The sequence below is a fragment of the Microtus pennsylvanicus genome, chromosome 5 (assembly GCF_037038515.1).
Source record: "Microtus pennsylvanicus isolate mMicPen1 chromosome 5, mMicPen1.hap1, whole genome shotgun sequence".
Taxonomy (NCBI): Eukaryota; Metazoa; Chordata; class Mammalia; order Rodentia; family Cricetidae; genus Microtus; species Microtus pennsylvanicus.
The window spans coordinates 105,194,043-105,210,200 of NC_134583.1; the positions used below are offsets into that span (position 1 = coordinate 105,194,043).

Below are 16,158 nucleotides of genomic sequence, written 5' to 3' on the forward strand. Positions count from 1 at the left end.
AAGTGAAGAAATGTCACTCATTTGTTTAATAAGTATATACCAAAAACATGTACTGTGCCAATTTATGAAGAAAAAGACAGTTTGTAGTTCCAGTTACTACAGCAAAGTAAGATCCATGAAGTTAAGTCTCATTCTTTGCTATAAGGCGGAGAGATTACAACACTGAAGACTCGCGGTGAAGGGAAAGCTAGATTCCAGACTTAAAAGGAAAAGGACAAGCTGAGCAACAGGCAAAGGCAGCACAACTTCTCACAGAGAAGCCCCTGGACGGGCACCGAAGAGGCCATGAACGAGGGCAACTGTAAGCACCACATGTCTAGAAGGCTGAAGATGTCATAACAGGGTGTGGGCGAGATTCTCTTATAAAGGCACGAGAGGCCGCAACTCCATTTTCAGAAAGGAGAGAGGCGTGATTTTGTGCTTTAGGACAAGGTCCTTGGGAGAATCAGACTAGGAGATGAAGGTGAGCAGGAGACCAGTTTATCAATTATCTCAACGGCAGAAGGAAGAAGGCACTTGGGAACCAGAAGCAATAAAGGCAAGACTGGAAAGGAGAGAATGAGAAACACAATGGGACACTCAGGCTTCCCACTGTGGTCTGCAGTAGAACAGTCAGTTAGAGAAAGCACAAATAATGGATTTGTTTAAGTGATAAAAAATAAGCCCTACAGGCTAGACCAGCACTTTGTCTGGCATGTGCAAGGCCCTACGTTTGAGCACCAACACCAAAACTAGTTTACGCAAGAAACCAATTTTTAAAAAAGGAAAGGTTTTCTCACTGGACCAATTATGAAGATGGGAATGACCAACTTCTCTGTCTGAGTCTCAGGTCCCCCAAAGGCAAGAGACTGGAAGTATTAGAGCAAGTTGAGAGATCCAGAAGGGCTGGTGTGTCGGCTGCCTTGATGATACTTTGGTTGCCCCCTCCCATTCCTTGATCCCCACTTCACTTAGTGTCCTGTTCTTCTTCCTCACAGGAACCCCCAGTTCCCTTCTGGGTTAGTCGATGGGAGGCACCAGCAGAGGACTGGGGGGTCAGAGGGCAGAGATCTTTATTCCTCCCTCCCTGGAGTTCAGCCCCCCCCCCCCGACAGATGGCTTCACAGCTCCAGAGCCCAAGCGTAGGGTTCACTGATCCTTGCCCTTGACCCCTCCCCCTAATGAGGTCCTAAGGGATCCTCATTGCTACTCACATTGGCCTTCCTATTCTTTTCTGGCCTTGGGGGCGTTTCCTTGACTTCATTTATGCCTCCCTAGACTATTAGATTCTTTGGTAAGCCTCTTGGTTTTTAGCTGAATTTTTAATAGTGTGTATGCAAATATGTTTGTGTGGGTATATGTGCACACGAGTGAAGGTCAGAAGGAGGCATTAGATTCCCTGGAGTTCGAGTTATAGGCAGTTGAGAACTGACCAATGTGGTTGCTAGGAACTGAACTCGGGGACCTCTGCATTTGAGAGCACTGTCTCTTTCTTTCCTTCAAACTATTGGGCGAGAAGCGTTTCACGGCAACCTATGATAAAGGCTTTCTCAATTCTTCTCTCTGATGTCTCAGTACAGAAGACAATGCCATATTTATCTGCTGAGGCAAAATGCTTCCATCATTCTGTTGCAAAGGCAATGTACGGCAGCTGAGTGGATCAGACCCTAACTCTTCACTGTGTTTCTCGTTGCCATGTACATCAGGACTGATGCAGGAGATGAAAGAGCACAGAGCTGTGGACGTGACAGGGGTCAAGGTCACCATACATCAGTAGAAACTTGCATACTTGCAGGATTAACACTGTCTGAATTCCAGGAACCAGCTGAGCGTGATCAAGATAAGCTACAGCCCGTATTTTAGACTGGGGATTGGCAGCAAACCACGGTAAACCACAGACTCGGGGGTAAGTGGTTTCATATGCGTTGTATGGGACTTCTCATCCTAGCCTGCAGCCAGGCCCCGCTGAATGTGTTTGATGGCCCACAACCTATCGGTGACCTCAGAGAGTCTTTCTGTAACAACCCTCTCTAAGCAAGACTGCCCCTCCTCACCAAGTTTTTTATTGTACCAATTTCACATCCCCATACCTTACATTACAATTTGGGTGTCTATGTTTTTTCTTTACATGTTCTTTTCGCCCTTTCCCATTAGATAGTGAGTTCTGCCATAGCAGGGGACCACATAATCTAGGGCATAGAAAGTGCTTAGAAAATATTCTCTAGTGAATAAATACTAAATACACAGGTGGCACCCAAAGTAAAGAAGAAGTTGAAGGGCACTAATGGGTCACTAGCCCGTCTGGACATTTGTGGCCTCTTTTGCAGTCAGAACATGATTCTCATAGCTGGGTCCTTTGGATGTCTTCAAGGAGAATTCCACTCTAGTGAGTAGAGCTTAAAGCTGCATGTTTGACTTGCTTTATGCAGCCTTCGGCACAGTCCCAAGCACAGATGGGAGCTTCATAAATATTACTGAATGATGATGACACCAAGGATTATTTAATACCTCCATGTGGGTGGAGACGGACCTTGGGCCACAAATATATTCTGAATGTGCATTGCTTCTCAAATCATCTGTACCAGAGTGTTTTCAACAACGTAACTCATCTGTGCCACAAATCAGACACATTGAGATGACAGAGTCCCCAAAGAATGCCACTTTCAAAACGGAAACTTTATTATCCAGGAGTAAATGCAATCTTTGCTTTAGTGACACTGTGAGAATAGAAATCAGGGACAACAAAAGTCTCTTTTTGGGAAGCACCAGTTTTATCTGTGAATAATGAAAGTTTGGATAATTCATCGGTTTCAAAGATGCCCATCCATTCTGAAGTACCGGCAGTTATGCAGGCCTTCGGATATAGCTCAAGCATTCAATGGTTACCCTGGCATTTGTGGATACAATCCCACGGTTCTGTTCATTTAAAATAATATTAATAAGTCATTTGGGAAACCACAAGAAGACAGACTTTTGAAGCTGCATTTGTTCACCAGGAAGAAAGAGGCATATAAAGTGTCTATCATGGGGATCCAGAGGGAGCGACCCAGCAGATCAAATAGCCAAAACAAATTAGAACGTCAGAGCCTCACAGAATTCTGAATCCCAACCAGCAAGCATGAATAATCCTTTGAAACGGCCACTCACATATCAGAACAGGCTCTTTGTGCATCTTTAGGCAAGGCCTCTGGTTTCTGACTGAACGGGGGTTTTCTTGGGAAAGTGGATGAAGGGCAATCAAGAGCTACTGGGACATTTCTACAAGAAAAGAGGACAAACAGTTTCTGTTGTCAGAATGAAACTTCCCACTTCTGGCCATGGCTACCTCACAGGAGAGCTGGGCAACGTTTCCAGGGATGTTGGCTGGGACTCTCTGGATCCCTGAGAATCTGCAACAGTAACCTGCGTCAAAAGACATGGGGTCGAATCCTGCCAGTTTCCAGTTAGCTGTGGGACCCAGTACAAGGCTCTTAACTTTCCTGGTGACTGGATAATATGAAAAGAGGAATGACTGGCACAATTTCCTCACAAAATTATTGCCAATTTTAGTAAGCTATATAAAAAAATCTGCCTAAATGATAAAATCGGGTTTAAGTAGAATCCTGTAATATCAAATAAGTTGCATAGTGCCCAGGATCCTTTCCTTGGCTACCTGTGCCATATGGCATTCACATGTACACATAAATAGAAATAAAAAATAATAAAATTCTTTAAAAAAAACTATTCCACATACAACAGGATCAAAATATGGAAACAAACAAATTTAACAAAAACTATGAAACATCTGCATAAAAAATTCAAGTTTGTATGGAAGAGAAATCGAAGAAAACCTATTTAGAAATTCATCCACATATTGGAAGATCCAACATTATTAAAATGTATTCCTCCTCAAATGGCTCAACAGAATCTCAGTCAAGGTCCCAAATGGCTCTGGTGTGAACTGACACATCAATTCTAAAATGTTTGTAGTAATGGAAAAAGCCTAGTAAATATATGTGTACTAGCTAGACAAAGAATGAAAATGATTGTATGGTTGATATCAGTGTAGCAGCTTTGGAATAGCCAGTAAAATAAATGGGATAGGATAAAGAGTCCAGGTAGATCTACATATACATATGATCAGCTGATTTTAACAAAGAAATCAATCCTATTCAGTGGAAAGAAAAATTTCTCCAATAAATAGAGGCGGGGGGACTGAATATGGAGGAAAATGATCCTCAATTGTTACCACACAGCACACATTAAAATGAACTAGAAATTGAAAGCACAAATGTAAATGTTAGGACTGCAATAATTATCCACAAGAAAAACACAGGGGAGATATCTTTCTGCTCTAAAGAATGTTGTGTAGCAATTTCCTCTGAGAACCGTCCATCCTGGATGGAATCTCATTACGAACAGGAAGTAAGTCAGGCAGTGGTGGCACACGTCTTTAATCCCAGCCTTTGGGAGGCAGAGGCAGGGGGATCTCTGAGTTTGAGGCTGCCTGACCCAAGGAAGTAAACAACTGAAGGGCTTCAGGAAGCCCCCGAAACTGGCCGGGTACACTAGGGTCCTCTTTCCCCACACATACCTAAGCCATAAAGACTGTTGAGAGACTGAGATGAGGCGGACTCCTTAGGTGAAGCTCAGACCAGCCAGCTACCCGAAGAGGCTCAGACCACCTCAGGAGCTGGAAAGGACACTTGACGACCTTTCAAGCTGCCTGCAGGCTGTGCAGTGCTCCAGAGCTGCAACTCTGCTGAAGGGAGGGTTTGGTGATGCAACTGTCTTGGAGTCACTTCCGCTCCTGGGAGTAACCCGTTTCCCCAAATTCCTTTAAGAAACGCCAAGAAAACTTGGTTCACCAAGTTGGAATTTGGTGGTATCCTTACCGTGGTCTGTCTTCAGTTCCTTATCTGGGGGGAGTAGATGCTGGCTCGTGTCTCCCAGGAAGAGTGTCACACAACAAGAGTAAACAAGTATTCCTCATAGAAGTCAAAAGCATTTATAGTAACAATGTAATTAGTGGAGCATAAGAAAAAAATTAGCGAACTGGATTTCACAAAAATTTAGAATCTTTGCCCATCCAACGACACTAATTAGAAAATGAAAAATGGAAACAGTTCAGTCAGTACAGCGTTTGCCTTGGATTTAATTCCCAAAATCCATACTAGATAGCTGGGTATAGTGGCAGACTGGTGATCCCAGACCTGGGGAGGCAGAGACACAGAGATCCCTAGACCATGTGATGATTTCCAGGCCAGTGAGAGACCCTATCTCTCTCTCTCTTTTTTTTTTTTTTTTGGTTTTTCGAGACAGGGTTTCTCTGTGGTTTTGGAGCCTGTCCTGGAACTAGCTCTTGTAGACCAGGCTGGTCTCGAACTCACAGAGATCCGCCCGCCTCTGCCTCCCAAGTCTATCTCATAACTGAAATGTGAACAACATCTGAGGAATGATGTGCGGTTGACTCCCAGCCTCCATATGTACACGCACGAGCACACACGCACACACGCACACACACACACACACACACACACACACACACACACACACGGTGGAGGCAAGCTACAGGCAGGGAAAATACAGGCAATACTATATTTGACAAAAGACTGATCCAACAAATATGAGAAAAAAATCAGTAACAAAAACCACAGTAACCCTACTTTAAGTACATGCAAATACCCTTTCGTGAATATATAATGAAAGAAGGCAACAAGTAGCTGATGAGCATATGAAATAATTCAAAATCATCGATTATTGGATGGTGAAAATTTAAACTATGATAAAATGGTATCTAGCACACAATAGCATGTCTGAAGTCCAAAGTCTATCCCGACCCCCAAATACTGGAGAGGATATGAAGCAATCACAAACTCCCACACTGCTGAGAAACATGTACGAGAGAAAACAGTTTGTTGGCTCTCTGGATGTACAGCTACCTTAAAATCAACATTTATTCTTAGACATTTACCCAGGAGTAATTGAAATGTGTCAACAATGAAACCTTTAAATAGCTACCAGCAAAGAGCCCAGATGTCTATCAATGAGAAACTGGAGAAAAGAAATGGCGAGAGCCCCACTTATTAATACACTGCACGACAGGGAGGGACGTGCCTCTGGCATAGGCAACGATAAGGATAAATCAAAAACAAGGAGGGTGACGCGGCAGAGGATCCCACTGGGTCTATTTGAAACAGGCAGGGCTCCGTGGTGATATAAATTACGACAAGGCTGTAGGGACCGGAAGAGCTGGGGAAATTGGGAGAGTTATGGAAATAACCCACACCTTTATGCGAGTGTTGGTTAAGCGCATGCTTACACTCTCCAAACTCATTGATTTAAACTCTCAAACGTATAAACTTCACAGTATACAACTTTTACTTTAGGAATGGTTGAATAAATAACACCTCAAGAAAATAATCTGGAAGGTGGAATTCTATAGGACAACTGACCCGATCTCTCTAAAGTCACTGCCAAAGGGCAAGGGTTTTACTAGATAAAGAAAGACTGCAGGACATAACCAGATAATATTTTAGCATATTATTCTTTTAGTATCTTTTAGTGTTGATTTTTATTGAGCTCTACATTTTTCTCTGCTCCCCTTCCTGCCTCTCCCCTCCCCACCTCAACCCTCCCCCAAGGTACCCATGCTCCCAACTTACTCAGGGGATCTTGTCTTTTTCTACTTCCCATGTAGATTAGATCTATGTAAGTCTTTCTTAGAGTCCTCATTGCTGTCTAAGTTCTCTGGGATTGTGGTTTGTAGGCTGGTTTTCTTTGCTTTATGTTTAAAAACCACTTATGAGTGAGCACATGTGATAATTTTCATGGGATGTGGTCTTACTGCAGGAAAACAAACCTTCAAAATATTTTGGGGATTTCAGGGAGAATCTAAATATCAAGTTGGTTTCAAATGATTAAGAAAAACTTTAATAAAAGAAAATTGAAGATTATAAATGGATAAGAAAAAAAGCACAGCAGTATGCACTTTCTGGTCTTTTCAGTACTATGTGTCATGGACAGATATTGTGTATATTATCTTACACATTTTAATTATATATGTACAATACATACACAGAATAAGACTCGGGACAGTTAGAAATCCACCTATCGCCACGGGTAACTCTGGGAATGGTATGATACGTCTGTCTTCTCATTTGTCAGTGTTTCTAACTTCTACAGTACATGCTCTGCTCCTTTAATACTGAAAACATCAGATGCAGGAACAAGAATGTAGCTCACTGGCAGAGTGCATCGGGCATGTCTAAGGCTTGGGGTTTGACTAAATCCAGGTCCCACTAACAAGGGCCTCCAGAGTAGGCCTCCTGTTGGATGCTCTCTGCCCACCATTACTTCATTCTGACAACAACCTGTGGTGTGGCATCCCTGCTTTTACTCACTTATGAACGTGAAAGTTCATAAGTCTTGTGTATAACATAATCTGACCTCAAGCTCCATGCTCATTTTACTCACATATACCCTCAGATTGGGGAAGACTACACAATCATGAGCTATTCACTCTGCTTCAATTAAATGCATATGGATGAACAAAACAAGATTAAATGATACTAGTCAACAACAAAGAAGCCCATAGTAGAGGATTCTACTTATGTGACTGTTGGAACAAGCAAGCGCCTATGGTGGCAAGAAGCATGACCTCATCCGTACCTCCCCACAATCTATGTGAGGATGGGACTGTTAGCATCCCCATATTACAGATAAGAAAAGTAAGACATAGAGATCAAACAAGAAAGAAGAATCCAGCTCAGGCCACCTGCTTCTCACACTGTTACACCACACCATATCCCTGAGTCCCCAGGCTGTCACCCAGCTTGCAGTGGAGCAGGGAGAATGAGTGCCAGCTACCAACAAAGGTCTATCACACGGTGTCACAGCTGCATCCTTGCTTACCTGTCCAGAGCCATGCTGGTTGGCATACTCCTCCCGAACCCTCGAACCCCAATCTGACGGAAATACGGAATGCAAGAGAGGTTGGCGGCGATGACAGCAAGGGAGTCCGAGGGACTCACAAAGAAACCATTTTGGCCAAGAATCATATAACGGTCCTGTGGGAAGGAATGTGTGAAAATTATTAGGGAGAAGCATCTGTTCTTCATACCCAGTTCCCATCACCAGTGCAAGCCACTTTCCTGCCATTTAAACAACCTAAAACAATCTAATAGACCAAAGGATGCATGGGAAACCATATAAAATTCCTCAGGGCCCCAGAATCTCGGTAGAGCTGGAATGTGTTCCACCTGCTGAGATGTGGGCACAGCTACTCCAGGTGTCTGTGGCCTCCACAGCCTTAGCCCCTCTCTTCCCCCACACAGGCTTGAGAACTATAGCAACTGGTGAATAGCTGCTTCTTTCAATGTGGTGCTTTCAACAAAGCTAGCAATGAATGGAAATTGATTGCCTGACTATTTTTTAAAGAAATAATTTCTCAAGAACATACATCAATCTGAAACTGAGAAAAAGTTGTGGCCGTTTCGTGGTGCTCTCTAGCCCTAAACAGCAGAGCAGAGGCGTGTCCCATACACATGCACTCGAGATTCTCTGGCCTCTGGTATGTCTTCCATCACATGGGGAGCAGGTCACAGACTTACCCCATCAGCATCAAATGCAGCTCCAAATCCATACTCTCCTCCTTTCATGGCTTCCAGAAGGGTGGTTGCATATGTCAGGTTTGGGTCTGGGTGCTGCCCTCCAAAGTCTTCTAGTGGGACACAGTTTATAGCAGAGTTGGCTGGGGCCCCCAGTTCATCACACAGAACTTTTCTCACATAGGGTCCCATAACTAAAAAAAGATACATGAGAATGTAAAAACACTTGGAGGAATGCTCTTCCCAAGGTATTTTCTTCTGGTTAGAAAAAGACATGAACAACTAACTTAATAGCCCGGAAGAATAAAAGAAACTGTACTGTCATTCTTTAGGACACAACGTAGAATAAAAATCCTATCAATTATCACTTATTGATCATCTACCATGTGTCAGGGACGCTGCTAAGCAGATAAAGAATGTCAATCATCCAATGAGGTGAATTTTTTTTCCTTGTGGTTTTCTAAAACACTGCCTTAAGGATATCAACTCTATAATAATAATTTCTTACCTGCTGGTTTTCATGTAGTAAGCACTTCAACTGAGTATATCAAAGCAACTAAAGTGTACAGTTAATTCTCTTTGTACAACTGGTGTAACATTGCCCAGTTAAGCATCCAAATCCCAGAAGCTTCGTATAAAACAGAGGACCCCTTGCACAACAACGAAAACAATGCAATAAGAGCCATTGTGTGGAGCAGGGGACCTAGCATTGAACCCCTATGTTAAGAACTGAAAGGATCTGATTAAAGAGGGTGAGGTGCACGAGTCTTACATTCCTGGGCCCTTATCTAATAGTGAGACAAGCCAAATCTGCAGCTGAGTGAAGAGGTGAGACAAAAGGGGGAGCCATCTAGTGGGGCTCCACGACTTATAAAAGCGATACCCAAAGTGAGGCTTCCCAGAGAAAGCAGTGTTTGGAGTAGGACTTGAAGGAAGAATACGGACTTGAGAAGGGTGGTAGACAAACCGTGATACATCAAGATAGCGGGAACAAAGAGCAAGAAGAGCCACACGCGCCGTGAGCATCATTTTAAAGAATGGTGCTGAATGCAACATGAAACAAAAGACTCCGGAATTTATTCTTCCGTTAATATCCCCTTCTAGAAAAGGCAAAACAAGGAAAGCAGAAGAAAGATAACTGGCTGCCGGGGCTGCTGAGAGCGATAGAGAGTTGACCATAGAAGATCAGTATGATGCCCATAGTCTTCAAAAATGAACAATTAATAAAGAGTTGTGTGTTCGTGCTATTCAAACCAAGGCAATGAATACTTTTTAAAATTCTCTAGAGGAACTGAAAAAGTTTGACACTGGAAAGTAGGGCATTGACTGCAGAAAGAAGTTGGGCACCCATGTTTTTCATAATTTATTCAGCTCTTTGAATTACAGAATATAACATTTTAAAGTCAATAAATAGGTAGTCTTGATTTACTTCACACTCACATGGTACAGTCCCAAATCTACTTGTTCAATTTTTGTTTTCATTTACATCAAAAGAAAGTAACTGGAGTCCTGAAATTTTCTAGAACATTCCATATAGCTGGACACATAGCAGTCTCTTTAACAGTTCTCTGCTTCTGCTTTTAGAAAGGCACAAGCTCACCTCCATGCATGGCATCAACTCGGATCTTCAGCTGGCTAGGCCCAGTCAGCAAACTCTTGATGGCGTTAAAGTCAAAGATGTTCCGAAGAAGGTTGAGATAGATGTCAACAGGGTCCACGATCTCCACTGATGCCGGGAAGAATGGAGGGAAAGTCAGTGGGCATGTCTGGAAATCATCTTTAGGGGCACAAAAAATTTACTACCCTACTGGTGCAAAATTCTAATCAAAATCCCATCTAACTGTATGCTACATGGGCAGGAAAGAGTCCATTTGCAAACAAAGACTCAAATCACAGCACAGCCAAAATGTGACAAACTCCAGATAAGTAATGATACAAAGACTATTCTCCTTTCTTCTTGCAAGGGAAAATTAACCACTAGAAGAATTGAGGATACAAATATGGCCATCCCTGGTCACACCTTCCCAGCGCCTCCCTACCCCAGCTGCGCACACACCATTGCTAACAAGCATCCCACATGGGAGGTGGTCTTTCCCGTGGGTTTGCCCAAGAATGACTCAGCTGGTGGGAAACACATAAAGGAGCTGTGGCCTCAGCCGTGGCCCTCATTTTCCAAACGCTGATATACACACTGGATCCAAGCACAGAGCTGGGGGTGTGGGATGGATTCTGACTTTGCAGAAACCCTTTCTCACACCCAGCTCACAACCTCACTTCCAGGGGGATGCCAAACATCTGCAGCTCCTCGGGAAACACAAGAGCTCTCCAGTATGTTACTGGGAATCCCCACAAACCTTTTTATTTAATTAGTGAAACCCATTACACAGAACTTGGCACCGTTTTCAAACATCTACCTGTTCATAATTAGTGCTCAGAAAGTACTTTTCCTAGGAAAAGCAAATACTTGAGATTTGGGGAATTAAAATTTTGTCTAGGAAAAAAAAACGTTTTAGATTTGTAGTTACATCTTTTTATCTCTTTGTGTGTCTGTGCTCACACACGTGTGCCTGAGTATGGGGGGGGGGAGTGTAGACACACCTTTGGTTATGTGCATGAGTGCAGGTACCTGCAGATGCCAGAGGCATTGGATCCCTTGAAGCTGGAGTTGTGGGTAGTTATGAACTGCCTGGGTGCTGGAAACTAAGCTTGGTACTTTGGGAGAACAGTAGATGCTCATAGCTAGTAAGCCATTTTTCCAGCCCCCTATAATTAAATTTTTAAAGTTACACACCTATTACCTTTCAATGTCATACTACTATGGAGCTGAAATACTTCGGCCTACATTAAAGATGTTATCAATGAATAATTTTTCAATAATTTTTTCAGTACATCCAGGTTCAATATTTAATATGTGATATAAATTACTCTTTCATCTGCCTATAAATGCATGTCTCAAAATATTTCCCTTACATTTAAACTGACATATGAATATCCACTCAAATTTAATTACTTCTTAAGGAGCACAGACTATATTTAATCAACCTCTGAAATGAGGAGAATATTAATTCAGAAAATAATTAAAAACCACTGTCTGTAAACTATACATCTGAAAATGTTTAATGTTTTGCTTCAAATGCTTCAGACATTTTATTTATTCTATAACATAAGATACTTTTGGAAATTTCATTCTGGTTCTTTAACTTTTGAAACATTTACCTAAAAATATTTGATATTCACAAGGGACAGTTCAAGGAAGCAAGGCATTCAGAAACAATCAAATACTCTCATTATCAATACATGCTTTTGACACCCGTAGATGAGACACCAAGGACAATTTGCTTTCAATTAATTCAAGCTTTGCTGATCACTTAAAACAGTAAGAATATAGCACGTAAATTACCTCAAAGGATTATCTCCAAATTATTTTGGGGGAAACAGAGAAGCATCCACCTACTTCTAGACCTTCACCAGCACTTTACAGAAACCACCCAAGGAACAATGTGGCTGCAGTAATGAGTTCCCCCAAAGACTCAAGTCTCAGAAACTAGAAAATCATAAATATGCCCTAAACAATTAAAATTCATATGATTTCTTCCTGATGTTAATGTTTGATAGTTCTCATCTCTCTTATAGCCCCAGTCTTTCTAATCATATAAAGTCAGACATATTTAAATTATTTTGTTAGATATAACATAATTGTAATTACCTAGAAAATCCACCAATACATTTTTTATGTGTCCACCTCCAACTAGATCAATAAAAATATACTTTTCAGTCAGGTGGTAGTAGTGCACACCTTTACTCCCAGCACTTGGGAGGTAGAGGCAGGTAGAGGCCAGCCTGGTTTACAGATTGAGCTCTAAACTACACAGAGAAATCCTGTCTTGAAAAAAGAAAAAGGTAGACACTTTCCACTGGTGCAATAGTGGCATGAAGGTTTTAGTGATAATCAATTGCTTTTGCATTGGATTTGAGGTCTGCTCTCAATGTAGGACAGAATTAATATCTGATACTATACACCTAGTCAAAAGCCCATAATCTAGGAGATCATAGGCTCTAGGGGAAAATCTACTACTGTTATTTGCTAAATTGAAATGCTACCAAACTGACAAATATTTATATTTATACCCACAGATTAGTGCTGCTTTCAGTGTTGGCTCCAGAAGCTTCTTCTGAAGTGGAAAATAGTTAATGTACTATTAACTATGTACTCATAACTGGTACAACTGCTGATAAGTGATTGTTGAGTGCTTAGCCCTAAATAGGACATCTTTATCAATCCTCTTCCCTCTCAAGGTACAGAGAACTCCACAGAAGAGGGAACATAAAGAATATAAGAGTTAGAGGAAGTAGAAGAGAGTTGTTGAATACTGTCTTCTATTTATAGCATTGCCATTGTACGTAACTGTCAACAGAGGTTTCTGTCTCACCCATTCCCGCAGCCGTTCAGTCCCAAAGAAACACATAGAGGCCTACGTTAATTATAAACTGGTGGCCTATTAGTTCAGGCTTATTACTAATTCTTACATCTTAAATTAACCCATAATTCTTGTCTTTGTTAGCCACATAGCTTGGTACCTTTTAAGAGTAAGGAATTCTCTTGCTTCCTCTGCATCTGGGTAATGACTGCAGACTGAGCCTTTCCTTTTCCCCAGAATTCTTCTATTTTGGTCACCCCACCTATGCTTCTTGCCTGGCTACTGGCCAATTGGTGTTTTATTAAACCAATACAAGTGACAAATCTTTACAGAGTACAAGACCACTGTCCCACAGTACTTAAGAATTCACTGCATCTATAGTTACCCATACAAGATCAAACAAACAAGATCAATCAACGTTCCCACAGTGAAGCACAAAGTAGCCTCAATGGTTGAAAAATAAACAAGACCAACAAAACCAAATCAAAAGAGAAGAGAACATAAAGGCCAAAGGAGAGCAGATATGCTGGGGTAAAGGGTGAAGCATGTGGGAGTGGTCGGAAGTGTTACGATCAAGATAAGTTGTTTACATGTATGAAAATATTGAAAAATAAATAAATGATACTATATTTTTAAAGTGGGCACTGTTTTCTTCTAGTGACTATCACTATCTGAGCAAATGATCAACTCAAAACTCTCCAAGAAAGTCTTGGGATCAGTAGCCCAGTGCTATTACCACCACCCTGTCTAGTTTAAGGTTTCTATGACTTTAAAAATCATGTTCCTGGGTTGGGAGGGTAAATCCAGGAGAATTGATGAAGAGGAGGGTGGGGTGGATGAATATGATCAAAGTGCATTGTATGAAGTATGAAATTCTTAAAGAATTAATAATATTATGTTTTTAAAAATCGCATGCTTATGATAGTTCATCTCTTCAGTCTAGTTGAATTTCTTGGAAGATGAGGACACCACTGTGACACAAACTGCACCCAGTCTTGTAGAGGCCCTAGAAGGACAGCATCTGGTGGTTTTATTGCTTCCTACGCACCTTCTATACAATTACAACTGATACAAGGGTAAGGTAAGCATATTCATGGCGTGAATGTTGCTATAGTATTCATAATGTATGGGTAAAACAACAAATTGTGCTCTTAGTTCTTCAAACGTTTCACTCATTCTGGTTATCTTTCCTTCCTTCTTTCTTTCTTTCCTTCCTTCCTTCCTTCCTTCCTTCCTTCCTTCCTTCTTTCTTTCTTTCTTTCTTTCTTTCTTTCTTTCTTTCTTTCTATTTGAGACAATAAGCTGGCTTCCAACTTATGACCATGATCCTCCTTCCCAAGTTCTCCCAAGTTCTGTGGTTATATTGTGTGCCACTGTGCCAGGCTTGGGTATTTAATTCTTGAACCACTTACCTAAATACATTTGGTAATTACCGAATTCCTTTGAAAAGTCTCTAGACACAGTGCTTGGTATAGAACAGGTAGTCAACCATGAGGTGTAAAGTTAAGCAGAACTGCATGGCTTTGGCCTGGCAAAGAAACTCCACCCTTCCATAGGAAGTTTAATGACTCACTGACTTTTTAGCTCTTAACTTAAAGTTTCCCACATCTTCACCTTAATTGCTTAGAACTTATTCAAAGACAAGTTTGGAGATCCACAGTTTACTTCTCGTACACTATGATAGAGCCAGCTACAAACCTTTTCCTATGTGGAAAATGATAGTTTGGATAGCGGCTTTTAAAAGTATCGAAATATAAAGACAGATTTCTCCAATCTCTTTCTACATTGCATCCACTTTCTAACCACTCACCAGGGCCTCTCTCGGATGACTAATTCAGTACTTCTCATGAGAATTCTTCCTACAGAAACCACTGATCACCAGCAAGGACCGCCCCAGCCTCATGCACACCTAGACTCCACCATATGTGCCCCTCCTGGAAAGCTGCCCCATGCGTGGAATTTTTCTGACTTCTTCAAACTATTTATTACCTCTGAATGGTTTGAACTTGTTCTCCAGGTCAAACTCTTGTCTTCCTAGTCGAGACAGGTCGATTCGAAGGTCAGGACATATGGCATATTCCTCAATTGTTTTGCTGATCTGGTAGATTTTGTCCGAGACAACATCTGGTGCAGGACCTAAAATGTGACATCCAAAGTGTGTTTATTTTAAAGCCCTTGGAATTTCAATCAGAGAAACATTACCGGCCTCCTACACCAGAGAGAAGTGTAGACTCATCTGGTCTCTACACAATGAACAAAGACCCACAGCTCAATTAGACCAGGTATTTCCCAGGTTGCGTTCATTCACAGTGGAGGATATTTGATCAGTCCTGCCTGTTTGTTTTAATCTACTTCTAAGCAATGACACATAGAGTCTAAAAAGAGTTTTGCACCTGCTGGGGAGACCCGATTACGTAATCAGCTTTCTTCGGGCTGTGACACACAAACCGGACATGCCTTCCTCAGCAGTGAAGGCTTCCGGATCTCAGCCACCGCTTCCCAACTGCACCTGAAGAGAATCATTTCTGCCTCTCACTATTGTCTCGTTCACATGTGAGTTTTTCCAGATAAGTCAATTATTTTCTCCAGCACAACTAAGCTTTAAAATGAGGGGTAACTAGAAATACTTGATATATTTCCTCAGAATGTCAAGTTGGCAACAGTGGTAGAGAGAGATTTTAAAATGAGTTGGCTATGAAATCAGTTGTTGGTTTCCTCCTCTTTCAAAACATGTGTGTCTTCACACAAGGCTTCATTGGGTTTTGTTTGGTGTTGGAAAATGTTAGGGATCAGATAAATAAATACACTGAATAGTCTTAAATATAAAAGTGATCTAGGTAGTTCTGAGTGTGCATCATAGCTGCTGGCTACATTATAACTTCCTACTGAACAGAGGTTGTTTCTAAATTCATCTCATTTGCTGCTCCATAGAACTGTCCTACCCAATACAATGACCAGACACTATATTTAGCTACTGAGTACCTGAAACATCACTAGTCAAGCCTAAATTATAAATTACTACAACTGAAAAGTGTATATCAAAATTTTAAGTTAATATAAACAACCATATAGCAGGTGATATTAACATTTTATATTTATATATTGAAATATTTGAACATAGTATATTAAATAAATTATATTACCTAGACATTCTCTTTCACACTTTTAATACA

General features: G+C 41.4%; 1 protein-coding gene across 1 annotated transcript in view; it reads right to left on the bottom strand.

The window, feature by feature from the left end:
- Positions 1-16,158, bottom strand: part of Pgm5 (phosphoglucomutase 5) — a 152,838-nt gene that overhangs the window by 114,201 nt on the left and 22,479 nt on the right. Inside the window, exons 3-6 of the mRNA XM_075973744.1 lie at positions 14,975-15,121; positions 10,168-10,293; positions 8,571-8,761; positions 7,873-8,027 (exon numbers count right to left, since the gene is read on the bottom strand). Of these exons, the coding sequence (XP_075829859.1) occupies positions 7,873-8,027; positions 8,571-8,761; positions 10,168-10,293; positions 14,975-15,121 (619 nt within the window). The remainder of the gene's footprint in view (positions 1-7,872; positions 8,028-8,570; positions 8,762-10,167; positions 10,294-14,974; positions 15,122-16,158) is intronic.